Source organism: Acyrthosiphon pisum, chromosome A3 (assembly GCF_005508785.2).
Source record: "Acyrthosiphon pisum isolate AL4f chromosome A3, pea_aphid_22Mar2018_4r6ur, whole genome shotgun sequence".
NCBI classification, from domain to species: Eukaryota; Metazoa; Arthropoda; class Insecta; order Hemiptera; family Aphididae; genus Acyrthosiphon; species Acyrthosiphon pisum.
The window spans coordinates 6167840-6188902 of record NC_042496.1 but is presented as its reverse complement, the minus strand read 5'-3'; the positions used below and the strand labels follow the sequence as shown (position 1 = coordinate 6188902).

The 21063-nt window shown below is 27.1% G+C and overlaps 3 protein-coding genes across 11 annotated transcripts in view; 1 reads left to right on the top strand and 2 right to left on the bottom strand.

The window, feature by feature from the left end:
- The window catches only part of LOC100159667 (proton-coupled amino acid transporter 4-like), a 98382-nt gene that overhangs the window by 57072 nt on the left and 20247 nt on the right, over positions 1–21063 (bottom strand). The gene's annotated exons all lie outside the window — the stretch shown is intronic.
- On the bottom strand, positions 5586–7544 carry LOC107883675 (ZZ-type zinc finger-containing protein 3). Of its 2 annotated transcripts, none has more exons than XM_016804180.2 (2): positions 7268–7544; positions 5586–7191 (listed from the first exon to the last, which is right to left on the bottom strand). In XM_016804180.2, exon 2 carries the CDS (start codon positions 7177–7179, stop codon positions 6010–6012), a length of 1170 nt encoding a protein of 389 aa, XP_016659669.1. In that variant the 5' UTR covers positions 7180–7191; positions 7268–7544; the 3' UTR covers positions 5586–6009. The 2 variants fall into 2 exon arrangements, with proteins under 2 accessions (XP_016659669.1, XP_016659670.1); XM_016804181.2 differs by having other exon boundaries at positions 7309–7544.
- LOC100165864 (eukaryotic translation initiation factor 4E transporter) lies at positions 7860–20795 on the top strand. 6 transcript variants are annotated; one of them, XM_029491370.1, is made up of 21 exons: positions 7860–8064; positions 8368–8610; positions 12684–12879; positions 13006–13117; positions 13902–14068; positions 14122–14274; positions 14345–14487; positions 14967–15056; positions 15126–15271; positions 15333–15606; positions 15679–15897; positions 15981–16123; positions 16186–16263; positions 16356–16416; positions 16669–16760; positions 18756–18921; positions 19002–19124; positions 19200–19321; positions 19390–19552; positions 19619–19828; positions 19996–20795. In XM_029491370.1, the coding sequence occupies exons 2-21, from the start codon at positions 8547–8549 to the stop codon at positions 20196–20198; spliced, it is 2925 nt and encodes a 974-aa protein (XP_029347230.1). In that variant the 5' UTR covers positions 7860–8064; positions 8368–8546; the 3' UTR covers positions 20199–20795. The 6 variants fall into 6 exon arrangements, with proteins under 6 accessions (XP_029347230.1, XP_029347229.1, XP_008182849.1 ...); XM_029491369.1 differs by having other exon boundaries at positions 8280–8610; XM_008184627.3 differs by having other exon boundaries at positions 7860–8068.

Below are 21063 nucleotides of genomic sequence, written 5' to 3'. Positions count from 1 at the left end.
ATAATCTTCTTACCATCAAGTTTCATAATAGGTCGATTCACTCTAATTGTTAAGCTAACGGCATAAAACGTGAATTGCTGAGCGTAAATTTGCCATGTTACGCGTTTGTAAGACGGAGACAACAAATGCGGGTGTGGCGTCCTCTTAAGTTAACCATTTATGAAACTAACCATTGACCTTTTATAATGGGGAAATGAAACTAACTATATAGCTTATAGGTCTATAGACTATTTGACTCAGGGTAGGAAAAACACATTTTTTTATAAAAACAAAAAAATATGATAAAAAACAGCGTTTTAAACGTTTTTTAAAGATGTAATTTTTCTTGCTTAAAACCTTTTAATGAAGTCCTATAAATTATAAAAGTCAATTATTATAGATAGGTTATAGGTTTTAGGCCTATGATATATTACTATAAGTATATTTGATGATATTATTAATTATTACGATTTACGAGTAAAATAATTAATTTACTTATTTATGTGGAATCTTGTTTTAAGTTTTCAATCCTTATATGGCTATAAAAGTTAAACATTTTATAAATTTACAAAATTAAATATTAACTAAAAAATCATTTTAGATTCTGAGCGGAGCGATGAATGTATTGGTTTTACAATGATGTCTGTTTATTTTTTTTAGTTTTTTAATTTTTGTATCTGTCATTACCGTTTGAGGCAGTAAAATCATTATTGCAGTAAATGTTTGTAAATATCTACTCTTGTTAGTTGTTATTTGTTTGTCGGTTATTACACATGTTAGTTAATTTTATAATATTTATTAATTTCAAACTTTGTAATGTTATTCGAATCTAGTTATTTTTTATATTTTGTAATCTACTTTAAATCTTTTACTACGACATCATTTTTCAATTGCTATTTGCCACTGATTATCAATTTAAATTGGCAATTAATTATAATCGGCAATTACCGATTTGGCGATTATGCGTTCAAATAGCTATTATTATCGTAGTATTACGGATTAAATGTAATTTCCATCGTTAAGATTTATTAAAAAATACGAACGTTCGATATAATCTTATAATTGATAAATGTGAACTATAGACAACCTTAATACAACCACCCCTTAACAACGATTTACGATAGTACCTACATAACTTCGAAAATTCATGGTACCTAGTTATAGTAGTTTAGTAACCAATAGGTACTCATATAATAAGACCTTTTAAATAACGATTCATAACTATAAAGAGGATAGTTATTATATATATATTATATATAAAATATAAATTATTTTACTAATGATAATGGCCTATTCCATTTATACAACAACTTCATTCCTTTAAGTCATCTAGTGACTAGTAACATTGTATTTGTACTTTGTAGACAGAATACAGATAGAAAGTAAATCCGCCTGAGGTGCAGACAATATTATTCCATTACGTTTATGCTAGCTCCGACGCTCCGTGTGCACCAATTATTACAAAAGTTAAATTATTTTTATCTATCTATACATTTACTTCATTAAACTTAGATTCGTTTTCAATATGATATTAACAGTCGAATAGCCCGAATAAAATCAGAATATAACACTGGATTTCAGTAACTAAAAAATTAAAACCGTGTAGAAACTTGATTTGGTCCATATTTTCAACCATGACTATTTCTGATATTTCTGGATATTCACATGGCTTCGTTATGATCTAAGGTTTCGTGCTTAAATTAATAGGGCTTATTGAAGGATTTTACAGTATGTCAGTATAAAATATAAATACCTACCTTGTAAACATTTTAAAGGAAATTTTTTCTAGAATCATAAGAAACCCGAATTTTGATATCGTATTTCAATCGTCCAATACCACATGGTAAATTAACAATTTTTTTTTACATTAATCGATTAATATTTAGCTAATTAATAAAAATCAAAAATCGAACTTCTTACGATTCTAGATGAAGTTCTTCTCTACAATTTTTATAATAGGTATTTTTACTGTAAACCGCTTCAGCCGTGTTACTTACTAGAAGAAACCAGTTTTTTACGCCAAATAATATTTTGTTCACCATGCGACAAAAATTAGACAATGTACCACAGCAAGAAAGTAGTATATTAAGTAGTATTAAGTAGTAGTAGGTGTCAACAATTCCGTCGAACCGACTCAGTGGTACCAGGGTCGCATGGTATAGTCGCTACTCCTTCAGTGTTCTTCGGTTTCGTCAACGTCGTTGGCGGCGGTATAGCTATACAAAAATAATATAATGTTATACTCGTTAAACGCCTCCACAGGCCACAGCATAGGTTCCTGTAACTTATATTCAGATCGTTCGCCTTCCTTTTAATGAAATGTCGGAAAAAATCCATGTCAAATCCACGTCGAACGAGTGCGTGTTATTATTATTATTCTGAGTCAGACGGATCTTATCAGTGGCAGCTCGTACCTAACCTTGGTGCCTAGATTACTATTCTTGTCTATGCCTAGGATTGTGCAGGTGTGCGCACACCACATAGATTAATAATAATAGTAAAAATGTATTTTGATTTTAATTAACAATATCTTGTAATAACGCAAAAACACGATAATTAATATAAAAACGACGCCCGTTGATAGTTATATTAAAATCGGAAGCCAATCAAAGTATCTGTATGATTCTCTACACTTATAACTGCTAGAGAATAATACCAAATGCAAGTACTAAAGTAGTAAAATCACCTTGTCAGTCTAGGTATAAGACATACCTATTATAGGTATACTTATCTATAGTATTAAAAAAAAATTGACCAATAATAGGTATCTATAATAAATTCCAAATTAATCATATCACAATATCCACCTGGTAACGCGTTATTCATCAACAACAAATCGTGATAGTGTGATACTATCGTAGATACATAAATATATAATATTATACTTTAGAAGTTTCAAGTACCCGCGAATAATATTATACAATCATAACAAAATAATTAAAATAGTTATTCTAGGTTTTATAATATGTAATTTCGTCTAAATTTGTCTAACCTAACAAAAAAACAGTTAAAACTTTATTGATATTTATAAAAAAAAAAACTAAAAAAATTTAAAACTGACAATGTCCGTAAACAGCTCAAAAAGACTTAGATTATTTTCAAAATTTTATCGTATATAGAAAATGCTGATATAAACATTCAGTTAAATTGTCAAGTATCTACAGTCTTTCGTTTTTTAATTACAACAAAATAAGAAAATCGTTACATGAGAAACCGACTGAATATCAAATGTTGTAAAAATATGAATTTCAAACGCTCATAAAAATTTAATTTGACTTGCTAGCAGACATTTTTTTTTAAAAAAAGGTAGACAAAGTTATGAAGTATCTTGTATTACATTTTAAAATCTTAGATTTAAAAATAAAATTTTTCATGAATTTCTAACTCAAAATAATTTGCAAATTTTCGTCATTTTTATGTATTTTGTCAATATTTGAACTTTAGATGCTTATAAAAAAAATTGTGACCATGGATTTTTAATTTTTTCATCTGCGTTTGAAACAATATAATAGGAACCTTCTATTAAAATTTCAAACTTTTTTAATCAACAAATATCATTTTATTGACATTCATAGAAAAAAAAAACTAATAATATTGGAAACTGAAAATGTCCCTAAATAGTTCAAAATAAATCAAAATATTTTGAAAATTTTATCATTTATAGAAAATGAAAATATAAACAACCAGTGAAAATTTCACGCATGTGCAGTTATTTGTTTTAATGTTACACCAAAAACCAAAATCAATTTTCTCGAAAACAGATTTTGCGTAAAAATTCCCGTTTTTCCTTAACTTTTCTTTTGTTTTTCACGGCACTCTTGAAAACTATTGGAAAAGTTTTACTTTTGACCCCCCAAAGTACCAACTAGATTCACTTTCCTATCAGAAAAGGTACTGTTGAAGAAAATCCAAGCACTTTTACTGTCCTAAAAGGTGATGACAGACACAAAAAAAAAAAAAAACACACATCATTGTGAAATCAATACATTCATCGTTACACTCAGAATCTAAAATATGTGAACCAATAACCACTGATGATTGAATATTGGTAATTTTTATTTTCTAATAAATATTGGAAGGTGGGTGGGTCTTCAGAAAATATATTTTCAGCAACACATATTTTTTTGAGGATAGCCGCCACTGTCGTGATCTGTGTTCTTAACAAAATTTTTATAAATATAGAACTACAACTATACAATTAAAAAACGGGTTAATTTTTTTTTTTTGGTGGGAGGGGGCTGGGCGTATAAATATTGTTGACCCAGGGGCCAGGACGCAAAAAGTGTAAATACGGCCCTTCATATAGGTACTAGTGATGGGCACTATCGAATAGTTTACACTATCGGACAGATTTTTTTATGTTTGGATTTAATTGGTTTAAAAATATTATAATAATATTTACAATACCTTAGAATTTTTACAAGCTACCTATATGCGCCTCATCCTATATAAATTATATTATTAATATGATATTTGATTGATATTATATCATTGAATTCATATTTAACACTATCCATTACAGTGATCCATTTGTGACCTACTGTACAGCAGAGCAACACCCACCTGCCCACCTTTTTTCCTTTAATAATGTATTTATTTAAATTCTATTTTTTGTAATTTTTAAACATACATATATGTATATGTAAAGTATACTCATACATTACTAGGTACTCACATTAATTCTTGAATTTTTTTGTATCACTTAACTATGATACTAAAACGAGTCCTTAGGGAGTGTCATGTGGCGATACAAACTTCTGTTTTTTAAATGAGAACCCTATTCGTATTGTAAATTATTTAGTGGATAATTTAGTTGAACATTTTGAATTCAGTACATCAACATTTTCTTAGTTATTAAAATGTTTGTACTAAGAATAATAGACCTTAAAAATGATTCTACAAAATATAAAATAGATGTAAAATTGGATCTAGTATTTATTATACTTTGGCCGTCTTTACAAATTATTAATTATGATATACATAAATATAATATATTAATCTTAGAATTATTGAATAAAATTGTCAAATCATATAAAGCCCCATATATTATAAACCCATAACCGTGGACCTTTTATCTTTAGAACATAAGTTAAATAACTCAAAAACTACTAGTAGCTAAAAATTTTGTTTCTGAAGAATTATAGCATTATGGCATTGTATTACAAATGTCTATGAATGGCATTAAAATAGCTAATATGTATTTAAAATTACACCATGTGAAGAGTGTAGAAGACAAAATATCTATTTTGAAATTATAATAAAAGATCACAACAATTTTGTTAAATCGATTCCAAAAAGTATTAGATATTTTTCACTTTCGACACTCCAAAATTATCTATTTACATATAAACCAAAAACTAATTTAAGAGCCATAAGTCTAAACCCTACACAATATATTCCATATGTCTACTCAGTCTTTATTATCTATGTGGCCACTGGCCAACATACGAAAAGTTATTAATATAGATTAAATAATAGTAATTGATTATGAAATTAATGGACACCATTTCATGCTGACCTTTACTGAATAAAAATTTAACGTAGATTGATCTTTTGTCCTAATCTCCTATATTATAATACTTAGAAAATTATGATGGAAATAATAATTTCAGTTTAGAAAACAAAGTATAATAGAATAATAAATACATACAAATTTGTGGTTTTGGCATACACCATAACACTTTGGCAATTATAAATAAATAAAACACTTAAACTTAAACATAATTGTGAATTATTCAAAAAAAAAAAACATATAAGTACCTACTTAATGTATATGTGTACAAATTAATAAAATTACATTAAATATTAATTGAACTGAGTGAGATTAAGATTAACTGAATGCATCAGTTATGGAGTCTGTTACTTATCTTAACTGCAAACAAATTTAGTAAATTAAAATGAATTAACAAATAGTTTGTGATTGTATTAAAAATAAAACAACATTCATTGTCAAACATGCATATGAGAAAAATAATATAAATTAATTGACATTTTAACCAACGATAAAACACATATAATTAATATGTCATTCTATACCATAAAATTTGGATCCAAGTAGTTTTGAGTTTTAAATACTAATGGGACATAATTTTGATCAATAAGATTGTCAATATTATCATCATTCGCCTTAACGCTTCTAATAGGAGTAACTGTGTGATCCATAGGATGTGGAGGTTTTTCAAGAATGTTCCTTACTGTGTCTACTATACAATCACCACAAAAATTAGAGTTTTTACCAATAGCTGGACAATCATTGCAATTCCACCTTGTTCCAATAATGGGAGATGACTGACATACACAACATGTATAACCCACATGCACAATTGGACAATTTTTTTCTGTAAGTTTATCTTGTAATACTTCATCTAAGATTGCTAATTTTGTCTTATTACTCATTTCAATATTTTTGTGACTTACATTGAAGTTATTTCTATTAGCATTATAAACATCAACATCATCTATTAATGTTGTAGATGGTATAAATGTGGTTGGTTTTAATAATGCACCAATATTTTTATGACTTAATGATACAGTTTTTTTATTTAAATTTTTTGAATTTGCATTAATCGATTTTATTGAACCAACTTTTTTCATTTTCATGTTATACTTTTGAACTCTACTACAGACCTGTCTCAAATTTCTTGTACCTAAAGCGTCAGCTATTTTTCTATACCTGTTACTTTCATTTCTTTCTGGTGGATATTCAATCAAAAGTTCTTCAAGACGCAATTGTTCTTCAACTGTCCAAGGTTTTTTGAATGTTTCAGGTTTTTCTACCTCTGAAGCTGTAATGTTTGTCGGTGTTTCTTGTTTATCAGAAACATTTTTATGTCGTAAATTAATATCACATACTTGTTTTATTGGTCCACTTTCTGTTTCATCATTGGTTATATACACCGACCAATCAATATCTGGTAGCGGATGAATATTAACCGACTTTAACGTACCTATGTCTTCGCGTTTAAGAACTTTTTTCAATGCCAAAGAAGGATTTTTTGAAAAGTGATCTTTTAACACTGCAAGTTTTTCAATATTTTGAATTGTTGTACATCTTTGTACTTCAAGTATAGCTAAGGATTTCAATAAATTTTTATAATCATTATTATTTTTTAATAAATAAAAGTCTGATTCAAAATAAAATTCTGTTGCTTCCAACGCTTTTGAATCAGATACATTGGTATCATTAAATTGTTTGTCCATTATATAAATTAACTGAAAAAAAAAAATAAAAAACAAAATCTTGAAATACAACAATAATGAAGACTATAAGTCCGTATAGCTAAATTACCTGACAAATAAAATAATATTAAATATTATTAACGATCATACTTAGTATTTTTAGCGATTACGTTAAACCTGTGGCCACGGACAATGATATAATTGTAATTTGTAAATGCCAAATGGACTATAATATTATTAGAATAATCGACAAGGTGTGAGGGTGACGGTGGCCAGTGCTGTGGCCCACGGGCACGATTTGAGATATGAACAACTTATCATTTTATCAGTAGTTACTAGTTTAGCAGGCTGGACAATTTAATATTTATTATTTATCAATCACCGCACACATTATTATTGTTCAAATTATTATTCTGTAATGGGATGTTCTATGATCATAATTTATATGCTGCACAGTGCAGCACACAACAGACTCCCTTAAAACCACGGTTAAAGCAGTTCTAGCAATTATTCTGTGGTTATAAAATAGAACGTGATGAAAATTACTGAAAACAATCGTTTGATAACGACACTTCCGAGCAAATTTATATATTTTATTCCATGACACAAATACCCACTTACCACCACCACAACTACACCATCACCGGGCAAGGGGCATCCTGTATATCTGTGATCTAAAAGAAGAAAAAAATTCCATACTTTGATACTTTCATTTCCCACTTTCCCAGTTTGCTTCACTCGTTCTCTTTAATGTCGTGCAGCGAATTGCGATAGCAATCGTCCCTTGGATTCTATATTTTTTTTCAAATTTTTTTTTGTTATTTATTTATCGTCTAAGTAAACAATTTTTTTTTTTCTGTTTGTTCAACTATTTGATTTCGTTGCGGCCAAACGAACACCATCGTCGTAGGTATATTATTTTCATACTTCAGTTTAACGCTCGCATAGGTCCGTCGTTTACGTACGCGCTAAAAATCCTCGCCTGTTACGGTGCACCAACTACAGGCTACAGCAGCAAAGCTTCGCATTCGGTGGCGGTTATCACCGTTCAATAATAACAATAATAATAATAATAATAATAATAATAATAATAATAATAATAATAGTTTTTGGTGTAATAGGTATTAACAAATTTACAAATAACAATAACCGTCCGTCCGTCAGTCGCGCACAGGAAACAATAACGATATTGTCTTGTACCACCAACAGGAGACTACTGTTTTGTTCCTGTTCATCTGCACTCTGCGTGGATCCTCTGACAGCTATAACTGTCTTTTGTTGGCGTTTTCATTGTGGTCTGTGTCTTATGCCTGATATTGCAGCCTGAAAAAAAACGGCTTCCGGATATTCGATTGTTTTGTCGTTCCGAAGGCTTGTTCGTCGTCGACATGTCCGAAATGGTCAACGACAACGACAAGTCATCGAATCTGGTGGCTGATGGCAACAATGAAGGTAAGCACACATTATATGCATTACATTTTAAATTATGTATTATGTAGGTAAGTTTATAAAACTAACTACACTGCTTAGAATAATCACTATCATTGTGGGTAAATCCGACTTAGAACTGGGAACCAATTTTTAAAGTTGTTTAATCAATCTTTTTTGCTCATCGCTCTTCACACTTCTCTTATTTAACATATTGTTTTTTTAGCCACCTGACTATATCTAATATCTAATGTATTAGTATTAAACTCGTGAAATACACTTCTGGAAATTTTATGTTGTAATTATTTATAGCATAAATAAAACTTAAGAAAGTCAAAAATAGCTAATTAAAAATGTATTTGTATTTTAAACCGTCAGGTGTAGTTAACTCAATAATTAATCAAAATATTTTACCTTATACCTACCTAATGTATTTAATATTGTCTTATAAAGTATCTTAGTTGTATTGGTTGGTTCAAATTAACAACAATATATGTGCCTATCCTATTTTTCTGTTTAATGTAAATTCTATTAGAAGTATTTTGAGTATAAAATTAAGGTTTACTATAAATATTAATTAATAAATAAGAGGATTAGGTATAGGTAGGTAATCAAATATATTATATTTTAATTTCTTATCACTGTATAGATACACCATGATTCATTTATTAGAATTTTCCAAAATTAAAATTTTTTGAATGGATATTAAAGTGGATATCAGCGCAATATTTCTTTCCTCTCTGAGATCTATATGTGACATAGATCAAATGCATTTATTTAAAATCGTTTTTTTTTTTTTAATTTTTAGTTATTGTAGTGTAAAATCACCTACTTATCTATTTCAAAAATTATAGAGGATAATATTTTTGAATGTTTGACCTATCTGTTTTTTTTTATTACTTTACTTTAAAATCGACTTAATAAAAAATGTTTGTACAATTAGGTAAATGGTTATTAAGTTGTTTAGAGATAATATTTATACAAATTGATATATCATACCATTAATATTATTATTCTCTATCATTTTTTCCGATTTTTATTATGGGTGATTTTACTTTAAGATAACTCAAAAACAAAAAATGATTTTATGTGAATGCGTTTTATATTTTTATCTAAGTTGTGCATGGACTAGAGAGAGAACACCAACAGTGCACTAATAATCCTCTTGATGTTTCTAGATATTCTGTATTCATTGAATTTATGATCACTTAACAAGTACCTATTAATTATAGACTAAATTTTTCAAATATAAAAGCGCAAATAATTTAGATAAACTAGAAAAGAAACATGTCCTATGAATTAAAAAAATGTTACCTACTGTTCAATAATGGGTAAATAAAATATACCTGATTAAAAAGTAAAATAGTTAATAAATATATATTTTATCTAAGCTATACATTTTAATTTTTGAATATACCGATATATATACTGATTAAAATCTAACTTAACTGCAAGACATTTTCTTGGAATAATTCTTCCATAAATATCTTTAAGATTTATTTGATTTTATGCGGTTTGTATAATATTATGTTACACAATTTATCTATGACAATTGACAATATTTTTGTAACTTTGTTTTTTGGCATACTTATATTTTGGTACACATTATTTTAAATGAATGATTATTGTTAGTACTTAAAAAAATTATCAAACTAAAATTGTTATCAATTAAAAATATCTTTTCATATTAATAAATACCTAAATAAATCTAATCATCCTCCTTATCACAATCCATCAAGAATCTAAGTTAGTACATAATTAAATAAGAATTATCCGAATATTAAAAAATCTGAATTTCAAAATCAAATACCTATAATTATTAGGTAACTAGATAATAATAATGTGATTTATTATTAATATATTTATATTATTGTACTTACATTGTATTAGATTTTCTATGCTAACATTAATTTTTTTGTTATTGATACCAATTTGTTGATAGATTAATCATTTTTATATTTAAATCAGAGTATAAGGTAAAAAATATTAATTATAAATATCTTATCTTAATATAAGTAGATTTTTATATTAAATATTAAATTATATAAGGTACTCTTAATTTGTCATTATTTCTTATAATATTATTCCTACCAATTATAGCAGACATTGGTTTGTGTATGGACATATTTAGATATGTTATTTTTAAGGTTTATTGTTTAATGTATCATTCAATAATTAATTGAATAAGTATTCAGTGTTTTAATCTTTGCCATTATCTATTATTGACAATAACTAATAATCTGGTTTTGCCACAAGTTTTAAAAAACTTGTGGTTTCAATACATAATACATTATAATCAAACATTATCTAAACTAAAACATAGATTATTGAATTCTTTGTCATAATATACAAATGACAAAATTAGTTGAATCTTTGTTTGATGCCTTATTTACTTACTATAGTACTTTTAGTTTATAAAACTAAATATCAGTTCCAGCTATTTAGTTTTATTCTTATACCTGTCTTTATCTGTTTCATTAGGAAATATTTTGTTATGACATATCAATGTGACTATAGATTATATTATTTTAATTATATTTAAATTAATTGAATGTTGAAATTACAATCAATATTAAAATTACTAAAATAAAAGAAATATTCGCCTTTGCTTGTAAGCGGGACTACCATGTTATTTTTATATTGCCTTCATTGGTAATATTATGTAGGTACCTAGTATACCTAGTATTCTATTTGTTCACTTTGTTACTCCAAGGGATACTACTTTATAGATCTGTTTCGAGTGCTTAACTTGTTCACACTTTCTCCTGGTATAAAATTTAATTGTTCCATTGGTCAATAGACCAAGTTCATCACAAGTTCAGGATGGTTCAATTAGCTTGCTGGAATACTGAAACACTTAAGACCTTATAATTATTATACTTTAATTCTAATTGAAATGTTAAATAAATCATATTTTAGGTACCTACCTAGTTAGATGCATTACTTAATACTAGGTAGTGTTTTTTTAAAATTATATTATGTAATTAATTAATATAATTTAATTTGATTATCATTTTATTATTTTATAATGCATATAGATAATATATTTTATACTGTGTTATAAAATTCTATAATGTCTAATTTGAAGGAAAACTTTGATAGTTAAAAGTAATTAATTACCTAATAAATAGTTTTTATTTCAATGCTGAAATTAAAAATTATACATAATACCTAAGTAATAACATTAAATGTCTATTTTATTCGTATGTAATTACTGAAACCTTTGTAAAATAATATTTGCTAAGTTTATTTATAGGAATTTTGTACTTAAATTTTTTTTCTATTTAATACAAATTCATTCATAAAATAATTATTTTGTAGAATAATCATAGTTTATATTTAACAAATATAGTTGTTCAGTATTTATCACGGGCTGAGATATATATCTTAGTCCATGGTATTTATCAATCAAAAACTTGATAAAAATGCAACATAATATTCTTTTGTATTCATTTTCAAGTTTTCATTTATTTATATATTATTAGTTATTACACATGACTGGCTATTTAATAGTTCAGACAATATTAAGATAATATTATCATATATTGCTTATAGATTGGGGGAAATAATTCACTGATTGTTTATTATTAGAAAATAATTTTAAGAAATTCCAACTTGTTTCTATCAAAGAAAATAATTCAGCTAGCTTTTGTAATTTTTATTAGTTAGTAGTTAGTACCCATGTGAACTCCGTTATTCAAAATGTTTTATTTAAACGATTTATTATACATGAGTATTTGATTTTAATTTGTGACAGTGTAGTATTTAATAATAATAAAATAATTGACACCATGGAAAGTAGAGTTATTAAAAGTCGCAAACGACACTCTGGTATTCAAGGTCCTATGTTAAAAAAAGTTCTAAAAACCATGCCTCATTCTAAGGAAAATATTCCAGAACTACCATTAAATAATAGTATGTTTACAAATAGCCTTAAAAAATGTTTAGGTTTGTATTACTGTATAATTTAAAATTCCTGTATTTTATTTTGAATAATAGGTTATTTAAACTTTTAAATTTGATATATTTACCCATAAAAGTTTACCTATAATTAATATTTATTTGTAAAACTAAATAATTAACTTAAAACTGTATAGGTATAACGACAAATGAAATGGAAAATGAAACAACCATTGAAGATAAGGTTAAAGTAGTGAGGTTTAAGCAGCCAACACAAAAGTATACCAAAGAAGCATTGTTGGAATTACAAAACTTAAGCAGTTCAAAAGTGCGCCCAAAATTTTTAGACAACTTCCCTGACTTGGATTTAGAACTCGCTGGAAAAACTCGAAAGTAAGTTTCAATTTTTATATTCTACTTTTATAACATACTCTAGGTACAATAAATTATTTTTGTCTGTTTTTTGAAACCAATTAGTTATTTAATAGTTGAAATAATTGTTGCTGTTATTTTTGACAGGGGGAGTAGACCTGTTGCTAGTGGAAAACCAGCTACCAATACCAAGACAGTAGCATTTGATTTACCACCTTGGCAGAACCAACTAACAGAAAATGGCGAACCTAAAACTGAGGTTAGTATCATATTGTTATTTTAAATACTTGTTAAAAATATACTTATAGAAAATAAAAATAATATTGACACATACACCAGTTTGTAACAAAAAATCAAGGTGTTGTTTAAACCCCCCTCACTGTCTATGCCACTGTATATTTATTAATATATTTGATATACAACTCAACAATATATTTATGTTTCTGTCATATCTAAATAATCATTTGAAAATTATATATACAGAGTGATTTTTTTCATCAGTCTGATTTGCTCAATCTTCTACTTAGTTTAGGCTAAATAACATAGTGTTTTGTAATAAAGTATTTTTCTATAAACTATTTTGTAGAACCTTAAAATGTATTCATGAATATTGCCAACTATTACAGTCATCCATATTTAGTTAATTAAATAATTTTAAACTTTTTCTTATTAATGTTAATATTAACAGTATTGTTTTGTTTTATTTTTGCAATAGGTATCAAATGTACTTTTAGTTTATATTTTATATTTTTTATGTACCAATGTGTAACTATATTTTGCATCTCTTAGATATAGATTTTCATAGCTATGTGTGGTAGCAATAGTTAGCACAACAAATATACTAAAGAAGAATTAATTTTATATACTATTTAAAATGTATTATTTTCAAATTTTGTTGATTTCAATTTGCCTAAAATTTGAATTGTGTTCCATTGACTTCTATAAATGAGATGTTTTATTGTGTCCGGTATTCCCAAATACTTAAATGATAAAATATAAATGGGATTTTATAAGATAACTTTGTTCAACAATTTTTAATTTAGAAAAAACCTCAGGATGCTAAAGATCGTTTGAAAAAGGATCAAGATATAGTTTTGAGTCCTCAAAGGCGTAGTTTCAATTCAGGATGTTTTGTTACTATGAATGCTTCTAGTGGACCAAAACGTTCAAATAGTCCTTTGAATACATCTGCTAAACAGTATGTCGAAAGGTAAGATGCGTTTTATTATGTTTGTATTTTTTTATTATATTATATAAATTTAGGGAGCCCATTCGAGAACCTCGTCGAGTTGGCAGTGGTCGATTAATGAGCCGAGATTCATGGGATTCTGGTTTTCGTCAGCCAGAAAATGGAATTGCAAATAATTACAATTTTGGTAAAGGTGGTTTTCGTGAATCTTCATCTCATAGCTCAATGTTTGTATTTATAACTATCTTTTAAATTATTGGTCTACTATTATTATTTATTTAACAATATACTTTTTAGTGAACCTCGTAGAAAAGATTTTGAGTTTGACAGAGGAGAAACAGATCGTTATAGAAATTATGATCGCTTCAAAGGCTCTAGTAATTATGATAGACGTCGAAATGATTCTTATCGAACACAAGAAGAACCAGAATGGATGACAGGTTAATTTCTTTTTATTAAATCATTAAGGATGTTGATACTCAGTGGCGTACACAGATATTTTCAATGGGAGGGGAGGGGTAACATTTAATTGCTAATATTCAAAGAGAGATTTATATTATTTATTATTAATAATAATTAGGTTCATTAAATACTTTTTTATTCCTTATTCTGCCTTAGTTTTAATATTTTTCCGAGTGTTACTGAAAAAAAGTAGACAGGCATCGTCTGCATTTATTAAACCATATAATTTCAGAATATGTCATATATCTTTAATATATAGAATAAAAAAAACTGGCAATAATTAAACCAACTACACAATGTTGCTTTTGCTGAATGCAAATTTGCTATGTTATACTTGGACAAGTTAGTTATGTTGTTAGACAGACAGCTCGGTGTCCTTTTAAATAGTTATATAAAATAATATTATCATACTTAGTAATTTTTTTAATTAATTAATATAATTTTTGTTTATAAAAAGATGGCCCAACTTCTCAACATGATACTATTGAGTTGCGAGGTTTTGAGGATCCACCTGTGGACAAAACCAAAAAGAAAAAAACAAAACCCGGTAAGTGAATAATGTTAATCACCAAAATTAAAAAACATATTTCAATATAGTACGTAAAAAAATATTTAGCGTCCCGTGCTAAAAAGAATTCAATTGAATCTACATCCACGGAATCAGTAGCAGCTATAAAAGGAGCTAGTGAAACTAAAATTAAGAAAACTAAAAAAGAAAAAGATGAGGATAAAAAGAAAAGATCGACAGTTGACAAACCAAATGTAAAGTTCTTCGAATTCAGTTTTTTAATTTTATGGAAATTATAATTATTGTTCTGTGTAGAATGAATCTGAAGATCAAACTAAAAAAGATTCTGAATCAATAACTGGAAATGAGTTCATTCAAGCTTATGATGCTGAGCATAAAATAAATGACAATGTGTTCAATGATTTCAATATTGATGATTTCTTAAAGCCAGATTACTTAAGTGATATGCACATTGAAGGAGAAACTGATGGGAATGTAGCTGGTTCACGATTCCGCCAATGGTTTACTACTCATGATAGTAGTCGTGCTTCGTCTGCTTCTACTGAAATGTTAAATTCAGCAATTAATAGTAAGATATAATAATTCCTATAATTTTTAATACATTATATTTTATAATAGCAATTAAATATAAAAATTGTAGAAGGTGCAACAGATAATGTAGAAGAAGACCCTAGACAGTTAACATCAATGCTGATGGGAATGGTTAAACATAACAATCAAAACGAATCAAAAAATATAACAAATGCATATGATTCTATTACATCAAGCGAAAATAATAAACTTCCTCCAGCTATCATGGATGTTATTAAAGCCAGTGCCCCTCAGTTGACTGATCCTAAAGCTGCCATACGTGATTTAGGTAATTTGTATTTCTTTATTTCATAGGTAGTGAAGTTATATGGTTATTGTTGTTCAACTATTATTATTTTTTTTTTTTATTAGAGGTTAATGGTAAAGTTCAAAGTCTTGAAGAAATTGAATCTAGATTGCGTATGTCTAGTGGACAACAAAATGGTTATTCACCGCCGCTTAACAATATTCAATTCCACGAAGAAATGAAACTAAAAAAACTGCATAATATGAAAGTAAGTGTATATAGTTGAAAATAGTACTAAGATTTTTGAACTTTGAATGATTTAATATTTAGATGCCTCAAAATGAGCATGAAAACTCTAATAATGATGGACACATAACAAATAGCTCTCAAAACTATTCCATATTGCAGGTATTATATTTTATTTTTGTAAGACTAGGAATAATTATTATCACTTATCAGTAAATATAACTGTACTAATTAATGATAAAATTATATTACAGATGCTAAATAATGCCCAAGGACCACAAAATTATATGGTAAACCAAGGTCAAAACCCTGCCGGTATGTATTTTTACTTTAAAAAAATATCTTTTAAATCATGCAATTGTAAATGGTTTAGTCCTATTGAAGTACTTGATTAATAAGTACTCAAATGAATATGTATTAATATAAATGTTAACATATTTGTATAGACATAGGACTCTACATAAAATAAATGATACCTTAAATGGATAATCAATTTTACATAACTTATTAATAATTTGAAATTCAACTAATATTCATAACGTATTTCTGGTATAAATATTTTTATAGGTCAGTATGGTTCTTCAAATAATTATCGCAGTCAACAACCAAGTATGCAAGTTCCTAATGATCTTGTTATGAAGCTCATGGAAGCACAACAGGTAAATAATCATGAAATTAAATATTTATTTTATTCGAAGTACCCAATAGAAAAATATGTACTATTCTATAATTTTTTTAAAAATTAGTTAAGCAAAGATGAAACGAAAGTCAAACTGTTATTTTAGATTGTGAGCTAAGCAAAGATGAAAATATTGATTTCACTATGTGTTTTTATTCTTTTTGTGTATTAATCTCCACAGTTTAGAGCAGTGAAAATGCTTTAATATTCAACTTTGATAATGATTTTAGAAGCAAATAGAATCTAGTTGGTACTTGAATCTAAACTTTTCACCAAATTATAATTTTCAAAATATTTTGGCTTCGTACTGATATTTGAAATTTTGAAATTTTTTTTTGATTTATAATTTATTTTTTATTATTTATAATTTCAATACCTAAAATAGAATACAAGATTTTTTTAAGTTTTTACTAAAAAAAATTTTCACATGAACCATAATAAAAAAAAGCAGGTAAGTGGATGTCGCTCTGCTGTACAGTAGGTTACAAGTGGGCCTTGAATTAGACTTGAATTCAATGATATAATATTATTGTATAAGAAAAACAATTCTGAGCGAAGACGGTTTATCAGTATAGATATTTTATATTTAGTTATTATTTATTGTATCATGTAAGTTGAATTAATATTAAAATATTATAATTTTTTATTCGTTTCTATGGTGATAAACAAAGCGTTAGAAATTAAAATCCCATTTTTAGCGTTTTTTCGTAATTTTTCATTACTTTTTCCTGTGCCATTAAATAACTATTGAGAAAATCGAAAAATGACCTCTCTAAAGTACCATCTTGGTCCAGTTTGCTAAAAGATAAGATACTATATGTGGAAATCGAAGGATTCCTTCTGGTAGAAATTTTGTATACAGAATATAAAAAAAAAATAAACACCATTGTTTGCTCCGCTCAGAATCTAAAAATGTATAAGCGTTTAAGTTTGAATTATGGCAACATTGTAAATTCAATAATACAAGTATAATAACAATTTATCCTTAAACCATTTTTTGTTATTTTCAAAATCATTTATTTTAGAAACTGCAAACTTTCCACTTTTACTTAAATTATCATTCTCTGTACACGATTCCAAAATATTTAGAGTAATTTTAAGCTATTAATACCACAACCTATTCACACCTATGGTAGGCATTTATTTATAACTTATTATATTGGTTGTTATTTTTATGTACCTTGTTTTTGGCGAAACTTAGTTCCATATTACTAATAGCGATATGAATATAATATATAGTAATAAAATGTCCCTAGAAATATAACTGTCTAGAAGAAAAATTTTTTGTACACAATGATTCATCATTGAAATTAAATTTAACACTTCCATTTTTAGTTCTGAAATGTAAGTTTATTAATTATTGATTATTTTCATATGTGCTCATCTTAAAAGCACGTGCACCCACTGAGTTGTTGCCTTTGTCTTACAAGTAATATAGCAAATTTTATGCTTAGCAGATCACGTTTAGTTCTGTTAGTTTAAAAATTGACTTCTTATAAAATTTAAAGGTAAGATTATCTAGGCAATCTTAATGGCTTTTTTCATATTTTTATTTAAAAGCAAATTATGAATATTTTAAAATGTAGAAATTATTTACAATACTCGCTTTATAATTAAAATATAATAAAAAGCCTATGAGATTGCCTAGGTATTATTTTACCTTTAAAATTGTATAAGAGGTCATTTTTTTCTAATTTTTTTTAACTAACAAAGCTAAACGTGATCTGCTGAATGTAAAATTTGATGTTACACACTTGTAAGACTGAAACAATACATCTGGGTGCCACATCCTCTTAAACAGTGTTGAAAATATTTATATTGATATATTTTAATAATAAATGTTATCTGCATATGTATCATTTTTAACTTATGTAATAAGGTCATATTTAATAATTTTGATAAAATTAAATTTTTGAAAATCGTTAATAGAATAATATTCCTCATTAGTATCTTTTATTACGTATTGTTAATTTAGATTCAAAAGCAACATGAAAATATGGTTGCAAAAGCAATGGCTGCTCAACAACAACAGTCTAAGCAAAATATGTTCAAACTTCCTGTGGAACTTCAAAATATGGTCAACTTTTACACACCAACCAAAGATATATTGCAAAGCCGCGAAGCACAAGAAATGCTTATGGGTAATAATATATATAGCATATTAGTATATTAAATATAAAATATAAATTAAAAATATGAAAAAATTAAATATTTTCATTAGGAATAAAACGTGGTGAAGTAATGCTACATCATTTGGTTGAGCAATGGAAAAAGACTAGTACTAATCAGTCTCGTTATCGTGAAACTCTTATTTGCCTTATGAAAGTATTTCAACATTCAAGCAGTATGTGTTTATTGCAATTATGATACTATTAAAAAAATATATTTCATATTAAAAAATACTAATATATAATTTTAGATGCCCAAAGAATGGCTAACCAACAGGATTTAGTTTACCAACAACAACAACAAGCTGCATTATATCAAAGCCAAATGCTTAAAAGACAATTGCTCGATCAAACTCACAAAAGAATGGAAAATGTATGCATGGCTTATAGAAAGAAATAATGATAGCTTAAAATATGTATTAATGCATTTATTTTAATTAGGTTCATAATGCATCGTATGGCGGGGAAGGTGCTATGGATTTGGGCTCTTCTCAGTCACAATCTCAACCAAGAATTGGTCTTACTCCAACGTCTGTGTTACGTAAAATGACTTCAACCTCAGAACCTTTGGTAGACAAACACCATATACCTGACGAACGATCTGGTTAGATATAATAATACCTTTTTTCTGCTATTGTTTATTAATGTGTATATTTTCAAACTTGTTTAGTTACCCAGCATGCACTTCAGCATCAAATAAACACTCTACAACAACAAATCCAGCAACAACAGTTTATGCAGCAGCAGCAACAACAGCAGCAGCAACAACAACGGCCGGTTAATACTACTATCCAGCAGATACTGAGTGGTAATTATCCCAGGTATCACGGAGCTCAACAACAACAACAGCAGCATCAATCCAATAATATGAATGGTCGCAGTGAGTTTTCTTTTTATTGATTTATCTTTAGATTAAGCATAGTTTACACTTATACAATAATTAAAAATTAAATACATCCTTATTAGCCCATAGATTATAATCAATTTGTTATCAATTTATATTCAATAGGTATTAATATAATATACTGTTTGTTTGATTTTAAAAAGGTATAAATTATGGTTCTGCGGATAAATCTCGCATGAACCGGGTACAATCTCCTGTCAGCAATCAGCTTGCACGTTGGTTTTCTCCAGAACTGTTGGCACAAGCCCGTGCTGGCCGTTTGCCAAACATGCCTGCTATGTCGCAGAATATCAACATGCTCAGTGTCGAGGATATCGAAAAATTCCAAGTTGGTGGTCGCTCTTAATTAGTAAAAATTGTGGCGACTTCTACAATTTTGTGTAAAAATCGTAAAAATTACAAAAAAAAAAAGTTGTTATTCCTTTTAAATATATATAGGGCCCTTCTCAAAGTCTCAATATTTTCTTTCTTTTCCTTTTGTTTTATTATGGGGTTCTTAATTTATTTTAAGTTCAGTGTTTTTCCACTGACCTCTCTTTATAATTATTTCCTCAGAGCAATTCAGAAATGTTTTTATTTTTCTTTTTGCATGTTTAAACAAAAAATTAACTATTAATTTTTGAAAAATTGTAATTTTATTCTAATGAACTTGAAACACATACTTATTTTATATAATACATTATAATTTCTTTAAGATTATGAACCTCTTGTGTACAAAAATTCATTATTATATCTTTAGAAAACAACGTGTATATAAGTACAAAGAAATATTTTCTTATGTACCATTTGTCTGTGATGTTAGAAGTTGTATATGAAATGTAAGTTTGATAAGTCTTTGTATTACTAGAGTTAAAAAAAAAAAATGAACCGCTTCAGCGGAGATATGTATGAAGAAATAAACTATTGTAATTATAATATATACTTATAGTTTTTGACAAACTCATTTCCATTGTTTTCTTAGTGCTCAGTGAGTAAATGTTTTCTTTACGTTACACATACATGTGAACATATATATTATATATATGCATATTATATTAAACAAATGTTATTATTTTTTTTTCATTTTGTATTTTATTTTATTCAATTAAATAACTTATATACAAATTACATTAACTACATATGTGAAGTACAACAATAACAAAAAGTACCAACAGTTTGATTTACATCAGAAGAAGTCAAATCAGTATAGGATATGTAATGGTAATATCTAT